Source organism: Dendrobates tinctorius, unplaced genomic scaffold, assembly GCF_039654945.1.
Source record: "Dendrobates tinctorius isolate UK_male_01 unplaced genomic scaffold, ASM3965494v1 ptg000020l, whole genome shotgun sequence".
Classification (NCBI taxonomy): domain Eukaryota; kingdom Metazoa; phylum Chordata; class Amphibia; order Anura; family Dendrobatidae; genus Dendrobates; species Dendrobates tinctorius.
This window is the reverse complement of record NW_027361688.1, coordinates 56,793,654-56,810,485: the sequence shown is the minus strand read 5'-3', so window position 1 is coordinate 56,810,485 and position 16,832 is coordinate 56,793,654. Positions and strand designations below refer to the sequence as shown.

At 44.2% G+C, this 16,832-nt stretch overlaps 1 protein-coding gene across 5 annotated transcripts in view; it reads right to left on the bottom strand.

The window, feature by feature from the left end:
* LOC141083684 (histidine--tRNA ligase, cytoplasmic-like) overlaps window positions 1-16,832 on the bottom strand; it is a 78,748-nt gene that overhangs the window by 24,680 nt on the left and 37,236 nt on the right. For all 5 annotated transcript variants that reach the window (XR_012230790.1, XR_012230791.1, XM_073568078.1 and 2 more), the window contains exons 7-8: window positions 15,754-15,861; window positions 11,886-11,984 (exon numbers count right to left, since the gene is read on the bottom strand). Coding sequence is in view for 3 of the 5 variants with exons in the window: in XM_073568078.1 (XP_073424179.1) it covers window positions 11,886-11,984; window positions 15,754-15,861 (207 nt within the window). In the remaining 2 variants the exon portion in view is untranslated. The remainder of the gene's footprint in view (window positions 1-11,885; window positions 11,985-15,753; window positions 15,862-16,832) is intronic.

Sequence of the window (16,832 nt, the reverse complement as noted above, 5' to 3'; positions counted from 1 at the left end):
ATTTATTGCACTTGCTTTTTTACTTATTTATTTTCATTAGGGTATATACACACATTGTTTTTTCCTTTGGTTCTGACCTCCTTGAAGACCCTGGTAGCGGACGCCAGGCTGAACTGGGGTGCCGTGAACTGGTAATGGAGGTCCTGTATCGCAAAACCGAAGGAACCACCGATGCTGTACTCAACAGAAATGTACAGGAAAGCATCCTGAATGTCCAAAGAGTAAGTCCCCCTGCTCTATGGATGGGATCACCGAGCACAAGGACTCTGTTCTGAAGAGGTGAAACCGAAGGTGGCAATTCATCTGCTAGAGGTCTAAGATCGGGGAGAAACTGAGCTTAGGCAAGTGACAAGACGGCCTGGAGAACCCAGGAGACAGTTGAATTGGCGGGAAAGAGAAATGTCTTCCTGGGGGCAAAGAAAATTCCATCTTGTAGCCGGGTGTAATGATCACCCTGACCCAGGCGTCGCCGACAACCAAGTCTCTGTGAAAAGAAGAAACCTGCTTTCCACCCTGGAAAGAATCCCAGGTAGAGGAGAATCTGTGATAGGGGAATCCAGAGGAATAAGAGACGGGTCCTAGGTCTCCAGTGAGGAATAGCTTGAAGGAAGGTTTCCTTCTTTCCCCTTGTGCAGAACAGTCCTGCTGGAAGGGACCACCAGAGGAAAGAGAGAGAGGTGCTTTCACCTCTGGTGGCGTCAGAAGAGATCTGGTCCAGCTTGGTCCAAAAGAGCTAGATATGCTAGTTCCTCTGTAGGAACCGCCGCCATAATACCCAATCGAAGAATCTTGTCCCAGGGCAATATGGCTTTCAGCACTCAAGTAAAGGTGAAATTAGGTCAGAGAGAAGTGTATGACGCCTCTAAGGCCAATATAGTTAAGGCCACAATCTGTCTATCCGTAGCGTCCTTGAGAGACGCCGCATCAGGGCTGGACAGAACAGTTTGAGAGGCTAAGAGTGAAAAAAGGCAGATCCACCTTAGGGGGAGTCGGACCAAATGCTGACAAGGTCTGAACTAAAAAGGTCTAGAATGTCCAGACGTTTTTATGGCTGGATGAGAGCCATGACTGGGCGGTTAATTTACAGGGCTATAGTCTGTTCAGAAATGACCGTACAAATAAGCGAGGGGGAGGCGTGTGTTTATATGTAAAATCATCCTTAAAACCCATCCTTCGTGATAATATATATGAATCTAATGAAAATGTAGAGTCCCTGTGGGTAGAGATAAGGGGAGGGGGGAAAAATAATAAATTACTGATAGGGGTTTGTTATAAATCTCCAAAAATAATGGAAGCTACAGAGAATATCCTCATAAAGCAAATAGATGAAGCAGCGACTCAAGGAGAAGTCATTATTATGGGGGACTTCAACTACCCTGAAATACATTGGGGAACCGAAACCTGCAGTTCCAGCAAAGGTAATAGGTTTCTGACAACGATGAGAGACAATTACCTTTCACAACTGGTTCAGGACCCAACAAGAGGGGGGGCACTGCTAGACCTAATATTAACCAACAGGCCAGACCACATATCAAATGTAAGGGTTGAGGGTCACTTGGGTAATAGTGATTAAGTTTTCATGTATCCTTTAATAAGATGTGTAGTAGAGGGGTTACAAGGACACTAAACTTCAGGAAGGCAAATTTCCAACGGATGAGAGATGATCTTGGTGCAATTAACTGGGACGATATCCTGAGACATAAAAATACACAAAGAAAATGGGAGATGTTAATTAGCATCCTGAATAGGACCTGTGCACAATATATACCATATGGGAATAAACATGCGAGAAATAGGAGGAAACCACCATGGCTAAATAGAGCTGTAAGGGGCGCAATAAGAGATAAAAATAAAGCATTTAGAGAATTAAAGCAAGTAGGTAGTGATGAGGCATTAAATAAATACAGAAGATTAAATAAATTCTGTAAAAAGCAAATCAAGACAGCAAAGATTGAGACAGAGAGACTCATTGCCAGAGAAAGTAAAAATAATCCCAAAATATTCTTTAACTACATAAATAGTAAGAAGCTAAAAAATGATAGTGTTGGTCCCCTTAAAAATAGTCTGGGTGAAATGGTGGATGAGGATGAGGAAAAAGCCAATATGCTAAATGACTTTTTTTCAACAGTATTTACACAAGAAAATCCCATGACGGATAACATGATCAGGGATAAAAATTCTCCATTAAATGTCACATGCTTAACCCAGCAGGAAGTACGGCGGCGTCTACAAATCACTAAAATTGACAAATCCCCGGGCCCGGAAGGGATACACCCCCGAGTACTGCAGGAATTAAGCACAGTCATAGATAGACCATTATTTTTAATCTTTAAAGATTCCATAATAACAGGGTCTGTACCACAGGACTGGCGTATAGCAAATGTGGTGCCAATATTCAAAAAGGGGACAAAAACTGAACTTGGAAATTATAGGCCAGTAAGTTTAACCTCAATTGTGGGTAAAATCCTGGAGGGTTTTCTAAGAGATACTATACTGGAGTATCTGAAGAAGAATAACCTCATGACCCAATATCAACATGGGTTTACAAGGGACCGTTCCTGTCAGACTAATCTGATAAGCTTTTATGAAGAGGTAAGTTCCGGACTGGACCAAGGGAATGCAGTGGACGTGGTGTATATGGACTTTTCAAAAGCTTTTGATACGGTGCCACACAAAAGGTTGATACATAAAATGAGAACAATGGGGATAGGGGAAAATATGTGTAGGTGGGTTAAGAGCTGGCTCAGGGATAGGAAACAAAGGGTGGTTATTAATGGAGCACACTCGGACTGGGTCACGGTTAGCAGTGGGGTACCACAGGGGTCATTTTTGGGCCCGCTTCTTTTTAACATATTTATTAATGACCTTGTAGGGGGCATAGAGAGTAGAATTTCAATATTTGCAGATGACACTAAACTCTGCAGGGTAATTAATACAGAGGAGGACAATTTTATATTACAGGAGGATTTATGTAAACTAGAAGCTTGGGCTGATAAGTGGCAAATGAGCTTTAATGGGGATAAATGTAAGGTCATGCACTTGGGTAGAACGAACAAGATGTATAATTATGTGCTTAATTGTAAAACACTGGGCAAAACAGTCACTGAAAAAGACCTGGGTGTATGGGTGGACGACAAACTCACATTTAGTGGCCAGAGTCAAGCAGCTGCTGCAAAGGCAAATAAAATAATGGGATGCATTAAAAGAGGCATAGATGCTCATGAGGAGAACATAATTTTACCTCTATATAAGTCACTAGTGCGACCACACTTAGAATACTGTGTACAGTTCTGGTCTCCGGTGTATAAGAAAGACATAGCTGAACTGCAGCGGGTGCAGAGAAGAGCGACCAAGGTTATTAGGGAACTAGGGGGTCTGCAATACCAAGACAGGTTATTACACTTGGGGTTATTTAGTTTGGAGAATCGAAGGCTTAGGGGTGATCTTATTACAATGTATAAATATATGTGGGGACAATACAAAGACCTTTCTAATGATCTTTTTACTCTTAGACCTGTGACGGGGACAAGGGGGCATCCTCTACGTCTGGAGGAAAGAAGGTTTAAGCATACTCACAGACGCGGATTCTTTACTGTAAGAGCAGTGAGACTATGGAACTCTCTGCCATATGATGTTGTAATGAGTGATTCACTACTAAAATTTAAGAAGGGACTGGATGCCTTTCTTGAAAAGTATAATATTACAGGGTATATACACTAGTCTCCTTAACATTGCGTTGATCCAGGGAGCTAGTCTGATTGCCGTATGTGGAGTCGGGAAGGAATTTTTTTCCCCAATGTGAAGCTTACTGTTGCCACATGGGTTTTTTTTGCCTTCCTCTGGATCAACATGTTATGGCAAGTTAGGATAGGAAATGGGTTGAACTAGATGGACTTAAAGTCTCCCTTCAACCTTAATAACGATGTTTTCGTCCTGGGAAGCTTTTGCCGAGAAGTTCCCAGTGTCTAGAGGTGGTAGCCTCAAACTCTTTGGGAAAAAATGCTGGAGGGATGTTTCACTGTCTGAATGAAACAGAGATGTTCTAAGCAGCCCCATGCTCCAATTTTACTTCAAGGGTTTGAACAATAGCCGAAATAAGGCTACCTACCATGTCCAGCGTCCTAGAAGTCTGAACCACATCAGAGTCAGACTCTGACTGAAAAGCTACATCCGACCCGACATCTGCCTCCGAGGAGGGGGAACGGTTAGAGAGGGGCATTCTGGATGCCGCAGAGGGGCCCGGTGACTGGATGAGGCTAGATAGAGTCCGCTTCCTAGATCCTTCTCCTGATCTGTCCCTGTGAAGGTCGTGGTCGGGTGCATGCGAATCACCATGGCAGGTGTTCAGGGCACTGGTGGCAGCAGACAGATGCGGCATACATACCAGGACCTGTGAAATTTCTAGTCAGGTCCGAAACTGCCTGAGACCTAGCAACAGCCCACTCCGGAGGGAGGGGAGTGCTTTCATCCCGGAAACTGAATCTTCTGTCCGGCTAGAGACCGGCTGGGACATGGCAACAGCCCACTCCAGAGGGAGGGCAGTGCCATCCTCCCAGGCAGATGCCGAGGGACCTCATCTCGCTTCCCTTGTTCCGTACCAGATATGTCCTTGTGGACATAGACAGGTGCGTGCGAAGCACCATAAAAGGTGTTCAGAGCACTGGTGCAAAAGGTGCTCCAGGATCTGGGTCGTGGACTATGAAACCTCTGTCAGGTCGGATATTGACAGACATGGCAGCCCACTCCGGAGGGGGGCGAGTGCTCTCGACCTGGGCGTTAGGGGACTGCTATAGGGCAGACACGGTGGAAAAGCTGTAGTACGGGCATAAATAGAGCAGACTGGTTAGAAGGCTACTGCTGTTAAACAGAGGGTGGCCAAAGGGAGAGACGAAGACTGCTGCCGGGAATAGATAAGTCCCTATGAGTTAGAAAAAGACAACCAGCCTGGGCTGGTCCTACCTGACCCTAGGTGGCGCTGTTGCTGCTCAGGCTGCAGTGTCTCCCAGATCCGGTACAGGATAGAGATGGGTGCCTGCTGAGCCCAGTGGGGATGTACGAATCTTCGCCCGCTGCTACAGACAGACACACTGCCTGCTGTACCCTCTGGGTCCTGCTGCAGATGGTGACAGACAGTGCACAAAGTGCATGATGCCAAACTTGCAGGCCTTGAGACGCTATACTGGGGTCGTGTCTCGGGTGACAGGGAAAGAGGGCTAGAGAAGCACACTCACTGACTAATCAAAAACAAACGTGGCCATCGGGAGGGGGCGTGGCTAAGCCCAAAGCGCACGCCGATTGGCCTGTAATGCTCAGGGCGCGCAATGATTGGCCGAGGGACACTGACTGGCTTGAGGCTGGCGAGAGAGCATGGCTACGTGGAGACCGGTAGAGTAGGCCCAAAGCCGGGGGCTCAATTAGCAGAAGGAACCAGATAGCCTGAGATGGCGCGGCCTAATGTGCGGGCCGGCGAAAAAACAAAGAAAAGAGCCCGTACTAATGGCTGACACAGGGGGGGCGCCAGTAGTGACCGGACCTGCCAGGGAGAGAGAGGTACAGCGTCATGCTGCGGAGCGGTGGGCGTGATCCGGACGAAGCTGCACTGGGAGGCGTGTCCTGTACCTAGTCAGGATTATCTGACCCAGCGCCGCCTCCCCTCGGGCACGAAAGAGTGCGAAAGATGAAGCCGCAGCCTGCCAAATCGCCAGCGCCGGGGGGGGGGTGACGAAAAGAGCGACATAATAGGATGGCACGCCAAGGGCCGAGTCCAGCATAGAGGATGGCTAGGGCATCTAAACACGCCAAGTGGGGGGCGTCTGGTCAATAAAGGCGGCTGATAGGAGACATGCCGGAGAGGGGTGCGTGCTCCTGACTTAAAATGGCAGAATGAAAGAAGAAAGCCTGCAAAATGCCGGGGCCGCACAATATGAGATAAAGGCGTGAAAATTGAACCTGTGGACCTGGGAGGAAGAAGCTGTCTACTGCGGAGACTTATGCACCGGTAAACGGGGGAGCTGCTGCCGGAGGGAGCTGCTGCATGGGGGGTGGGGAGGTGGAGGGGTCCGCTGGTTTACCACATGCTTGAATCCGGCTCCTTTTGATAGAGGAGGATCGCATCAGGAGCCCTCGGAAGTGAGAGGGTCCTGGAAATGAAGATCCTTCTTCCCGCACAGTCTCCGGACGGTGCAGAAGACTGTATCGACCCCTTATTAAAAAGGGGGAAGGCCATACCGGTGACCACAGTCTTCCTCTCAGGAGAGGGGCGAGGAGGGGATAAGGCAAGGACGGGCCACCAAGAGTCACCCTGAAACACCCCAAAAGGGAGACAGGGGACAAAGTCCTGCCAACGGGTCCGAGAGTGGGCGATGTGGGTGACACCACACTGCTCTCTCGGTCGCTTAAATGTGGGAAAACAATGTGAGAATTCTGCACCCTGTTACCAGACGAGCTGTATCAAAAAAAAAAAAAAAAAAAAAAAAAAAAAAAAAAGGGAAAAAGATTAATAAGTTCACGCAGAAACCCGTGAATGAAAAAACACTGCGGATCTGGTGTTAGATCCAGGTCCGCCTCCTACAGACACTAAGCTTAAACTGAGGTTCTTCCTGCCTGTTGGCGAGTGTATGGCCTGTTTCACACTTCCGTTTTTTCAAATCCGTCAAAATCCGTTGTTTTCCGTAAAAAAACGGATCCGCCATTTTTTGCAGGATCCGTTTTTTTTGTCCCATAGACTTCCATTACGGTTACCGCGGATCCGTCAAAAAAACGGATCCGTTTTTAAAAAACGGATCCGTTGGCATCCGTTTCCGTCAAAAAAACGGAAACGGATCCGTTTGGCGGACACAAAAACGGAAGTGTGAAACAGGCCTATGCTGCGAGGGAGGAGCCAGTTTTGCTTTATTTGCATAGTGTCAGCCTCCTAGTGATAGCAGCATACACCCATGGTTACCTGTGTCCTCCAATGAAGCGATAGAGAAAAACCCAATTGGATGAAAGTGAAACATCATATTAAATGAGATGATTATTAATTCTCTAACATTCATCTGTTACCTTAATTGCTCCATTTACAAGAGCGACTGAATCAAGTAGTAATTCTGGATTGTCAGAAAGAGATAAAATTGCACTAATTTCAGCAAAAAACAGATACTACTAAAAGAGTATTTTTGCCCTCTTCACCAACTGATGGCACCAGGGACACAGCCTTAGGAATTTAGACATGAATAAGCCTCATATTATGGCTCAGTAAGCCGGAAAAATACAATATTTGTAAATGGCAAAATTGTAATACCAGACATAACCACAAGGTGGTGATCTAACAGCTTGTAAAAAAACAAAATGCGATGGCTGAAACCGTTCTTTAAACCGTATAAACAGCATATTTTTAGTTATGCATTATTTATACAGACTTTACATATTCCTCAGCCTGCAGTGTAGTGGTCTCATGTCCTTATGTTGTGAATAACATCCGTACAATCGACTATCTTGGCAGCCTTAGTCAATCCTAACAGGGCGTTTATTCGTTTTAACATGTAGGTTGCTTTCCTAATACAGCCAAGTTTATTAGGCAATTAGGAAAAAAACTAACAAAACATTTTATTGCAAAGTCATTAAAGGATTTGTGCACCAATAAAAAAAAAATAAGAAATTTTATATTGTAGGGATCATACTCATCTGCAAGAAAAAAAACGGTCCGATTTCTGGATCGAAAAAACGGACAAGTGCCATGTGATTGTCATGCGAGTGCAATGCAATTTTAACTTGAGCTTTTACCTTACAGCAGTTCTCTGTCCTTCACACTTTTTTTTTAAATTCTTCAACACGCACACACATATATATATATATATATATATATATATATATATATATATATATATATATATATATATACACACACACACATACACATACACACACACATACATACACACACACCGTATAGTGTGTGCAAAATTATGGACATGTATTTAATTAATAAATGATTATTTCATGGAAAAAAATGGTGTGGGGTCTCCCTAAAATTTATAACCAGCGATAGCTATGCAGAAAGCTGAGAGCTGATATTTGTAGCCTAGTAAGGGGCCATGGATAGTGCCCCCCCAGCTACAAACACCAGCTCTCAGCTGCCCCAGAAAAGGCGCATCTGTTAAGATGCGCCAATTTTCGCACATAGCCTTGCTCTTCCCATGGCCCTGTAGCGGTGGCATATAGGGTAATGGGCGAGCATGTACTAAGGGGAATGATATATTTATCATTCCGAGATCTCAATCTGCGAATTTTCCTGATGTCCACTGCAGGGAAATCAATGGGAAGTGGGCATCCGCTCACCGCCGACATTTGCGCAGTAGAAACAAGAAGCCAATGCCTATAGAAGGAGGAATATCGCAATTGCAGTGCGTCGGCGCGGGACAATCACTAGACGTCGCAGGGCTTTGTGATGCTGATGGAAGGCGACAGGCACGCAAATGAAGACTGGAGGCCAAATTTCCTTCCAGGCACCGCACACCCTGGAGCCTGGAAGAACGGATTAACAAAGGATTTAAAGAGGATTTCTGAAGAACAAGACCTCAGATAAGAGGCATACAGGTGGGTCTATTTTAAGTATTCTAGTACCTGTATGCCCATATCAATAGCTTAGGTACGTCCAAGGGGGCGACAGATTCCCTTTTTTTTTTTTTAAATCATTTTTACTTTGCAGCAGTTTTTCCTACACTTGCTTAAAACTTTTGCACAAGATTTTATACATATGTGGAAGATTAAAAGGATCCCGTGTCAAGACATGGTGCTTATATGGATCCGTCTTATTTTTTTCCTCGTCTGCAAAAATGTGTACATCTTGGCCCTTAATCACAACGCTTTCGACACGCCACACTCTTGAAAGCACCGCTCCCACTTCAGCCCACAAGTGCTGCTTGAATATTAGCATGTCAATTCTCTCTGGATGACATCTTTGTTCACATTGATGCTGCCCGAACCCCAGGCAATCACCGGACTGATTCCCTTTAATAGCTAGGGTGAGGCCGCAGTGGCTGCAGGAGCCTGATGGGAGTGATAGTTTCACAGCGGCAGGAGACCTACAGTCTGCAGGTCTCTGCTGAAGGAGAAGCAGACAGCTGTGCTGTGAGCGATGCACCATCCATAATGCTAGGCTGCCGGGTTATTCATAAAACATCAGATTCTTATCGCTCACATGATAATATCACTTTCTGCTCTGCTATTCTGCGGGGTTGGTTCAAACACCAGAAAAGCTTCTTATGACACTGATGTATCAGCTCAGACAAAAACAGAGCAGCGGGTGTTATCTCGCGGGAGATTATATCAAGAGATTGATGAAGACACTGCTCGGAGTAAGAAAGAGATCGGGACGAGACTTTGTAGCACAGATCAATGTGTACTTTATCACAATGCAGCTGATGGAATATTATGCATCTCTTGCATCATTACAGGCGCGCTCAATCATTACACACTTCAGCCGGGCGGCTCTGGAGATTAATATCTGCCCCGCACAACTTATTCCATACCTGGCAGAACTGACATTAATTTGTGGCATGCCTACTTTATACTGAGTAATAGTTATGCCTTATAATGATGAATTTGTGATCGCTGTCCTGTTATCAGGAAAGGTCTCCGCAGTCACCGGGGATGATTTATTCCGGTGACACACTTTAGGATACGGTGTCGGAGCATATATAGGAGGATGTGCGCGGTACTAATCATTGGATGAGATTTTCGGCATATTCAGATTCTCCTCCTAAGCCCTCGCTGGCTTCATGTATTGTAATTATACATGCAATTATTGATTCATCCACCAGCGAAGTACAGCGCTATTAGGCCAAACATTTGTTATTTTTCTCATTTTTATTAGTGTTTTTTTTTTGTTTTGGGGGTGGCCATCTGGCCTAAGGGTCTGTTAAAAGCATTCAGTCATATAATCTACAGCAGCTACATGAGCATAGGAAGCAATCAAGTTTAGTGACTTCTATGTGATCTGTGCAGAGGCCACTATGGAGGTAGGAGGAGGAGGGAAGCTGTGACCAGCACAGCTCACCTCCTCCCTCTCCCACAACAGTAAATAATGTGTTAACTACATTCAGGGGCTACTACAATACAATGTATGTAACTGTGGAACTTCCCGCGCACTCTAGCACCTTTAACCCCTTCACACCAAGCTCATTTTCAGCTCTCTTGTTTTCAGTTTTACCTTCCCTTCTTCCAAAAGTCAGAACTTTTTCATTTTCCAGTCAATATAGCTGTATGAAGGCTTGTTTTTCGCAGGACAAATTGTACTTTTGAATGACACCATTCATTGTAACATGCGATGCACTGGAAAGTGGGTGTTCATCAGTCAAAGTCAGGGAGCCGGCGTATAACGCATCAGAATGTCAGTAAGGGCTTAAAAGAGGATCTTTTCACCAAATCTTTCATGCTTGAACAATGAAATAGTGACTGCAGAGCAGGGTGAAACTTTTTTTTTTTTTAAACTTAGCTTTCTGTTGCGGAGATATTAGCAAAGTATTTGGCGCCTTATGAGTCAACGTTCATTTATTCAAGTGGGTGTCATCAGATAATTTCAACTAGGGGAGAGTACTTCTCTCTCTATAATGCTGACCAATGATAAGGGGGCAGCAAAACAGCAGAAAAAGAGCAAGACCCCAAAATAGCTTAGAGAAAGTTTCTCAGTGTGAGAGCTGTAATGATACATACCTGATCTCCTGGTCTAACCTGTAGGATTAGAACGTGATGCATGATTACAGCACAAATGATTCGCACCTTCCAGATAAGGTCCTAGTTGGGAAAGGGGCAGCACAACTGAGTTTAGCTCGGTCACATTACAACCCATTCTATCAGCTCTTCTCTCATAGCATTGTCAGCTCTCCTTTACTGCCCTCCCCCCACACACATTGCCTAAAACTTGCTCTAACCTATGATGGGGACACGTTGCTTTCTTTGGGGGTTGCGGCCTGCTTAGAACTGGTTAGCATAATACAGGGCATCAACAAACTGGAGCAAGTTCAGAAAAGAACGACCAGAATGGTGACCGGTCTGCAAACCCTGTCTTATGAGGAAAGGTTGCAGGATTTGGGAATGTTTAGCTTGCAAAAGAGAAGACTGAGAGGAGACTTAACAGCTGTCTACAAATATCTCAAGGGCTGTCACATTGTAGAAGGATCATCTTTCTTCTCATTTGCACAAGGAAAGACTAGAAGTAATGGGATGAAACTGAATGAGAGGAGACACAGATTAGATATTAGAAAAAACTTTTTGACAGTTAGAGTGATCAATGAGTGGAACAGGCTGCCACGAGAGGTGGTGAGTTCTCCTTCAATGAAAGTCTTCAAACAGACGCTGGACAGATATCTGTCTGGGATGATTTAGCGAATCCTGCTTTGAGCAGGGGGATGGACCAGATGGCCCAGGAGGTCCCTTCCAACTCTACGATTCTATGATTCTAGGGTGAAGTACACATCCCTGGTGAAAAATTAGTTAACTCATTAGGTGCCAAATACTTTGATTGCTAAAATCCCTGCTACAGAGGGAAAAAACAAAAAATAAAAACAAAAAAAAGTTGCATTCTACTATACTGCCACTACTACATCATGTGTCCAGTTCATTATGAAAATTTTCGTGAAAGATCCTTTTTAAATCAGCTGACTATTGGGGTGGCGGGGATGGACCTCAGCGATCTAACACGGATGTTCCATCAAAAGGAAAGGTTATCAATCATGAAAGTAACGTAAAACCCTTTAATATAGAAAATGACAAATTATTAATTAAATGTCTATATTTAAAATAAATAAATGTATATTATACATATAGGTTTAATAAATAAACTTGATTCAAACAGCGGATAATTATCTTAATGATAGGTAGTGTGATCCATAGCAGACATTTACCTTTCCCAGCTTGTCAATGGAGGTACACACAGTCCTGAATTTGTCATCCGGAACGCCACATGATGTGAGAATCCCATAGAGAAGTCTTCTGTCATTCACCTTGTAGAACCCAGAACATCCACTATAAGTATGGCGGCATAAATCATGTACGAGTGCAATAAATCAAAGCAGCTAATCAGCAAATAGATTTTCTTCAACCTTATTCCTGAGGTTTACCACAAAAAGTCATACTTCCCCCTGAGCCAATAATATTTATTATGGGAATGCTCATTGGTTAAAGTCAGTCGTAAATCTTAACAGGTCAACATGCTCCTGAGATATGTCAGCAGAGGTCACTGGTCTGCAGAGGACATCAGGTCTGTGCTTTAATACAGGCGGGTTTTTCGTTTTCTGGCTAAAGTCTGGATTTTGGAGTTGGTTTTTGGAATGTCCTATTTATGGTAATAGGACTGTAATAAAATGCAATAGAAAAAGGTTTGTTCATTTTCATTCCAAATGAGCACCAGGCCTGCCACAGGTAGTGCCTCGTATCGCACGTCAGCCTCATTCACTGCTTTGCAGCCATTCTCCAATACTACCAGTCACACTTTGTGAAAGAAAGAAGAACGTATTGGAACTTACATGGAGCTTCTGGTTTGGCTTCTTATTAGTGATGGGTGAACATGCTCGGATAAGGAGCACGCTCGGGTGTTATCTGAGTATCTTGGGTGTGCTCGTGTATTATGTCCGAGCCCTTACAGCTGCATGATTCGTGGCTCTTACACAGCAGCAACACATGCGGGGATTGCTTGTTTTAGGCAATCCCCAGACGTTGAGGCTGTCAAACAGCCGCGAGACAGGCAGCCGCCGGGACTTGAACATATTAGTTGAGCACACTGAAGATACTTGGATAACACGATATCCGAGCAACGCTCACTCATCACTACTTCTTATCCCAAGCCATGAGGTAGAGCTCTTTAAAGGGTCGATATTGACTAATAGGATTGCTAAATCCAATAGGCAGCCTTTAGGGTTCCTGTTCTCTTCTTCTCTGAAGATAGCAGTGATGTTTTTCTGACAACCTCACTGAACCAAAGTTGGGTTTAGACAATTCCAGAGCCCAATTCCTCACTCCTCTAACTTGTCTAGGAAACGAACACAAACACTCATCCCGTCTCAGTTACATTTACAAGCCGTGGCATCAGCATACAGCCAACACGGTGCCGACATACAAAAGGCATCATTTTTAAAGGGAACCGGTCACCTATTTTTTGGCCTACCAGCTAAAAATATCAGTTAATTGAGTGTCAGCTATACATTCCACAACTACTTCTGAAACCCCGACTCCCCATGTATCACCCATAAAAACCTTTACCATACAGCGCAGGAGCAATAGAAATGTGTTTGTTCCCATAGTCCTTGATCAAAATTGGCTGAGTCACTTCAGAATATGTTATTATGGTAATGTGTTTGGTCCGGTCCCACGGGCGTTGCTTCAGTTCTCACTCCACCCCTCCTCGGCTTGCTGTATGCATTCTTTGTCATGAATATCGCAGATCGCATAGAGACTTTGCACGTGCACAGTATGCTTTGCCCAACTGCGGGCAAAGCCGAAAAGCAGTACGGCGCATTCATAACTTGATGTCAGCAGAGAGCTAGAGATGGCTTGATACATACACACACACTCAACATATTATAAATATATTCATATATATCTACACATGCCAGTAGAATCTATTTTGGCATACGTTAAGGTGGCATATTGGCATATAGTTATTCAGACAAATGAATGCTGAGATTGATGTATACCAACTAGTATATTGTTCACCAGTCAATGGCAGATGTATGAATCTGTGCAGACATATCGTCATTGCCACTGTTCAAACATATAGCTAAACCACAATTGCAGCATTCACTTCGTTAAAGGGAATCTGTCAGCAGAGTTTTCATGTGTAATAAGAGAGCAGCGTAACGTAAAGGATCAGATCCAGATTCCAACGATCTTTAACTTAGTAAGATGTTCTGCCATTTTAATACAATCAGCGTTTTTTCAGCAGTAAATCACTGTAGGACTAGATGTCTCATGCCTCCTAGTCAAATGCTCTGTATAGCCTGCCACCATCACAGAAAACTGCCTGTGAGTGCTGTGAGCAGTTATGCAGAGCTCAACATTCAAAGCACTGCTAGATCTGCAGCAGAGAAAACAGTGATTTTATCAAAACTACACCATTAAGTGATATATTGCTGCTCTCAGGTTACATAGCAAGAACTTGGTGAAAGATTCCCTTTAAAAGGAATATATACAGTCGGCTGGATTGCAAAATATATTCACATCAGGAATGATTACAAAAAATTATTTTAGAGCATGGGTGGGGAACCTCTGGCACATAGGCTGTAAATGGCCCGCAACGTCATTTCTTCCGGTCTCAAGTCACTATTAACTAAAACTTGAAAATAAAGATTAAACAACAACCACAAGACGGATTTCATCAACCGTTTCAATGTAAGCAGTATAATGGCGCCGACCTGACACTGTCTGTAGGTTACGGTGCACAATCCTGCTGACAGGTTCCCTTTAATTCTTCCTTCACCATAGGCATGAATCATTCACTACTGAACGCTATGATGCATACAACACTGGATTATGTCCTGTCGCTGGCCAATGCCAGCACAGGACGTTCTTTGAAGGCTGAGTTAGCATGCTCTGCACTCTCATCACACTCCTATGAACACAGCAGTCTGTCTCAAATGTAATGCTTACAGCAGTGTCTTGTTGTATCCTGTGTGATGTGTACACAGCAGGTCCAGTATATACTATGTGATGTTTACAGCAGTCACAGTGTCACCTACATGACAGCAGTCTCAGCGTCTCATATGTGATGTATATACAGTAATCTCGGTAAATCCTCTGTGATGTATACACAGCAGTTTCAGTGTCTCCAATGTGATGTATACAGCAGTCTCAGTGTCTCTTATGTAATGTATACAGCAGATTCAGTGTCTCCTATGTGATGTGTATACAGCAGGGCCTCTGTGTGATGTGCATACAGCAGTATCAGTGTCACCTACATGATATAAACAGCAGTCTCTGTCTCCTATGTGATGTATACACAGCAATCTCGGTATATCCTCTGGGATGTATATACAGCAGTTTCAGTGTCTCTTATGTGATGAATACTGCAGACCTCACACTGCTTGAGTTCTATTAATGTTACATGAGCAGTGATGAATTTCCCACTTTGAGGAGACCTGTATTGAAATATACATCCGAGTTCGGAACAATTTACTGCTGTGAGTGGTGCTTTGCAAAACTTATCATCGGAAAAAGTTGACTGTGCCTCAGACCGATGCAAACCTGGAAAAGCAGCTCCGAGTAGCAACTTCATTGATACACATCACCTAACATCACACCTGACCAAAGAGAAGCAATTGCAGCCATTATATTACGGGTGAATTAAATGTTTCACCAAATGCAGCAAGATAAATTTTAAGTTGATAATTTTGCATGGCCAGTGAAGGAGGTTATTAATATCCAAAAGGTCCATAGAAGAAAAAAAAAAAAGGTTTCCTACCTCTGTGTTAGAGCAAAGATACCTTGTAACCAAAAGTAAAAACATCTGTTCTGTCCAAATATGAGTCGGTCCTGTGTCCATGAAAAGTCTATTAATGTAACATAGTAGTTGGGAGCATTATCAGAGGTGGTGATAATGGCTCTTGTAGAAGGTGCTGTGTCAAATCGCTCCAAGGAAATTCCATTTATTACCAATTACACATTCCCCAGAAAGAGCAGAGGATGCAAAAATGTACCAGAATGCACCAGACGAAAATCATATGTATTTAGCTTCATTCCATTACGTGTGATTTTTATTTGTTTCAGATCAGCACTTACCTTAATGAGAAACCCTCCCAGTTCCAGCTCGCTGAGGATCTCATACATAATCTTCAGACACTCGGCGTCAGGGAGCAGGGGGTCGTAGTGTCCAGCAATGTCAAAATCCTGGCATGAATATGCATGGTGGGATCAATAGAGACAGGCCAAGCGATACATGATAGATGGGGTCACATTTTAAAACTCATACATTTTTAAGTAGGGAAGAGTATTACAAACATTGGTTATATAATGTCGGGTGGTGAGAAAGTACATTATGTACAGAGCTCTACAATCTATTCACTTCTAACAGGGGCCTGTATGCCGTGCAGGAGCAGAACGGACCCCGAATACATGCACGTCACTATGTACTCAGCCTACATGGATCTATCTAGCTAATGGCTCTCCTTCACTTTATGGCAGTTTCGTTAAGATGCTAAATATGGAATGGAAGCGGGGCATCGGCGCTGCAGAGTCCATATAACCATTATAACCAATATATATTATACAGTTAGGTCCATATATATTTGGACAGACAACATTTTTATAATTTTGGTTCTAGACATTACCACAATGAATTTTAACCCCTTCACCCCCAAGGGTGGTTTGCACGTTCATGACCGGGCCAATTTCTCTTTCGCCTCATTGGGGGACACAGAGATCATGGGGAGGTATATGCTGCTGCCACTAGGAGGCTGACACTATGCACAAAAAAGGTTAGCTCCTCCTCCGCAGTGTACACCCCACCGACCGGCAGAAAATTCCTCAGTTTAGCTTAGTGTCAGTAAGAGGTGGACACGGGTCTTTCATTAGACCCCTATCTACCTCGATGTGCGTCGTTCCCTTTCAGGTTTACGGAGGGATACAGTGTGAATGGTCACAACTGTACTCCCACAAAGAGACTGAGTACGGCGTGTACTGCCACCCCGTATCCTCATAGCTCTCAGTGGCGGGATCACAGCTTAGCACGGGTGCGTGCCAGCGATCTGGAGAGTCCTCGCCCCCCGCCTTCCACCCACTCGCCTACCAGAGCCTGTCGGTCGGATGAGGCGCGGATACCACAAAAGACGCAGACAGCGTGGGATATATCAGGTACCTTT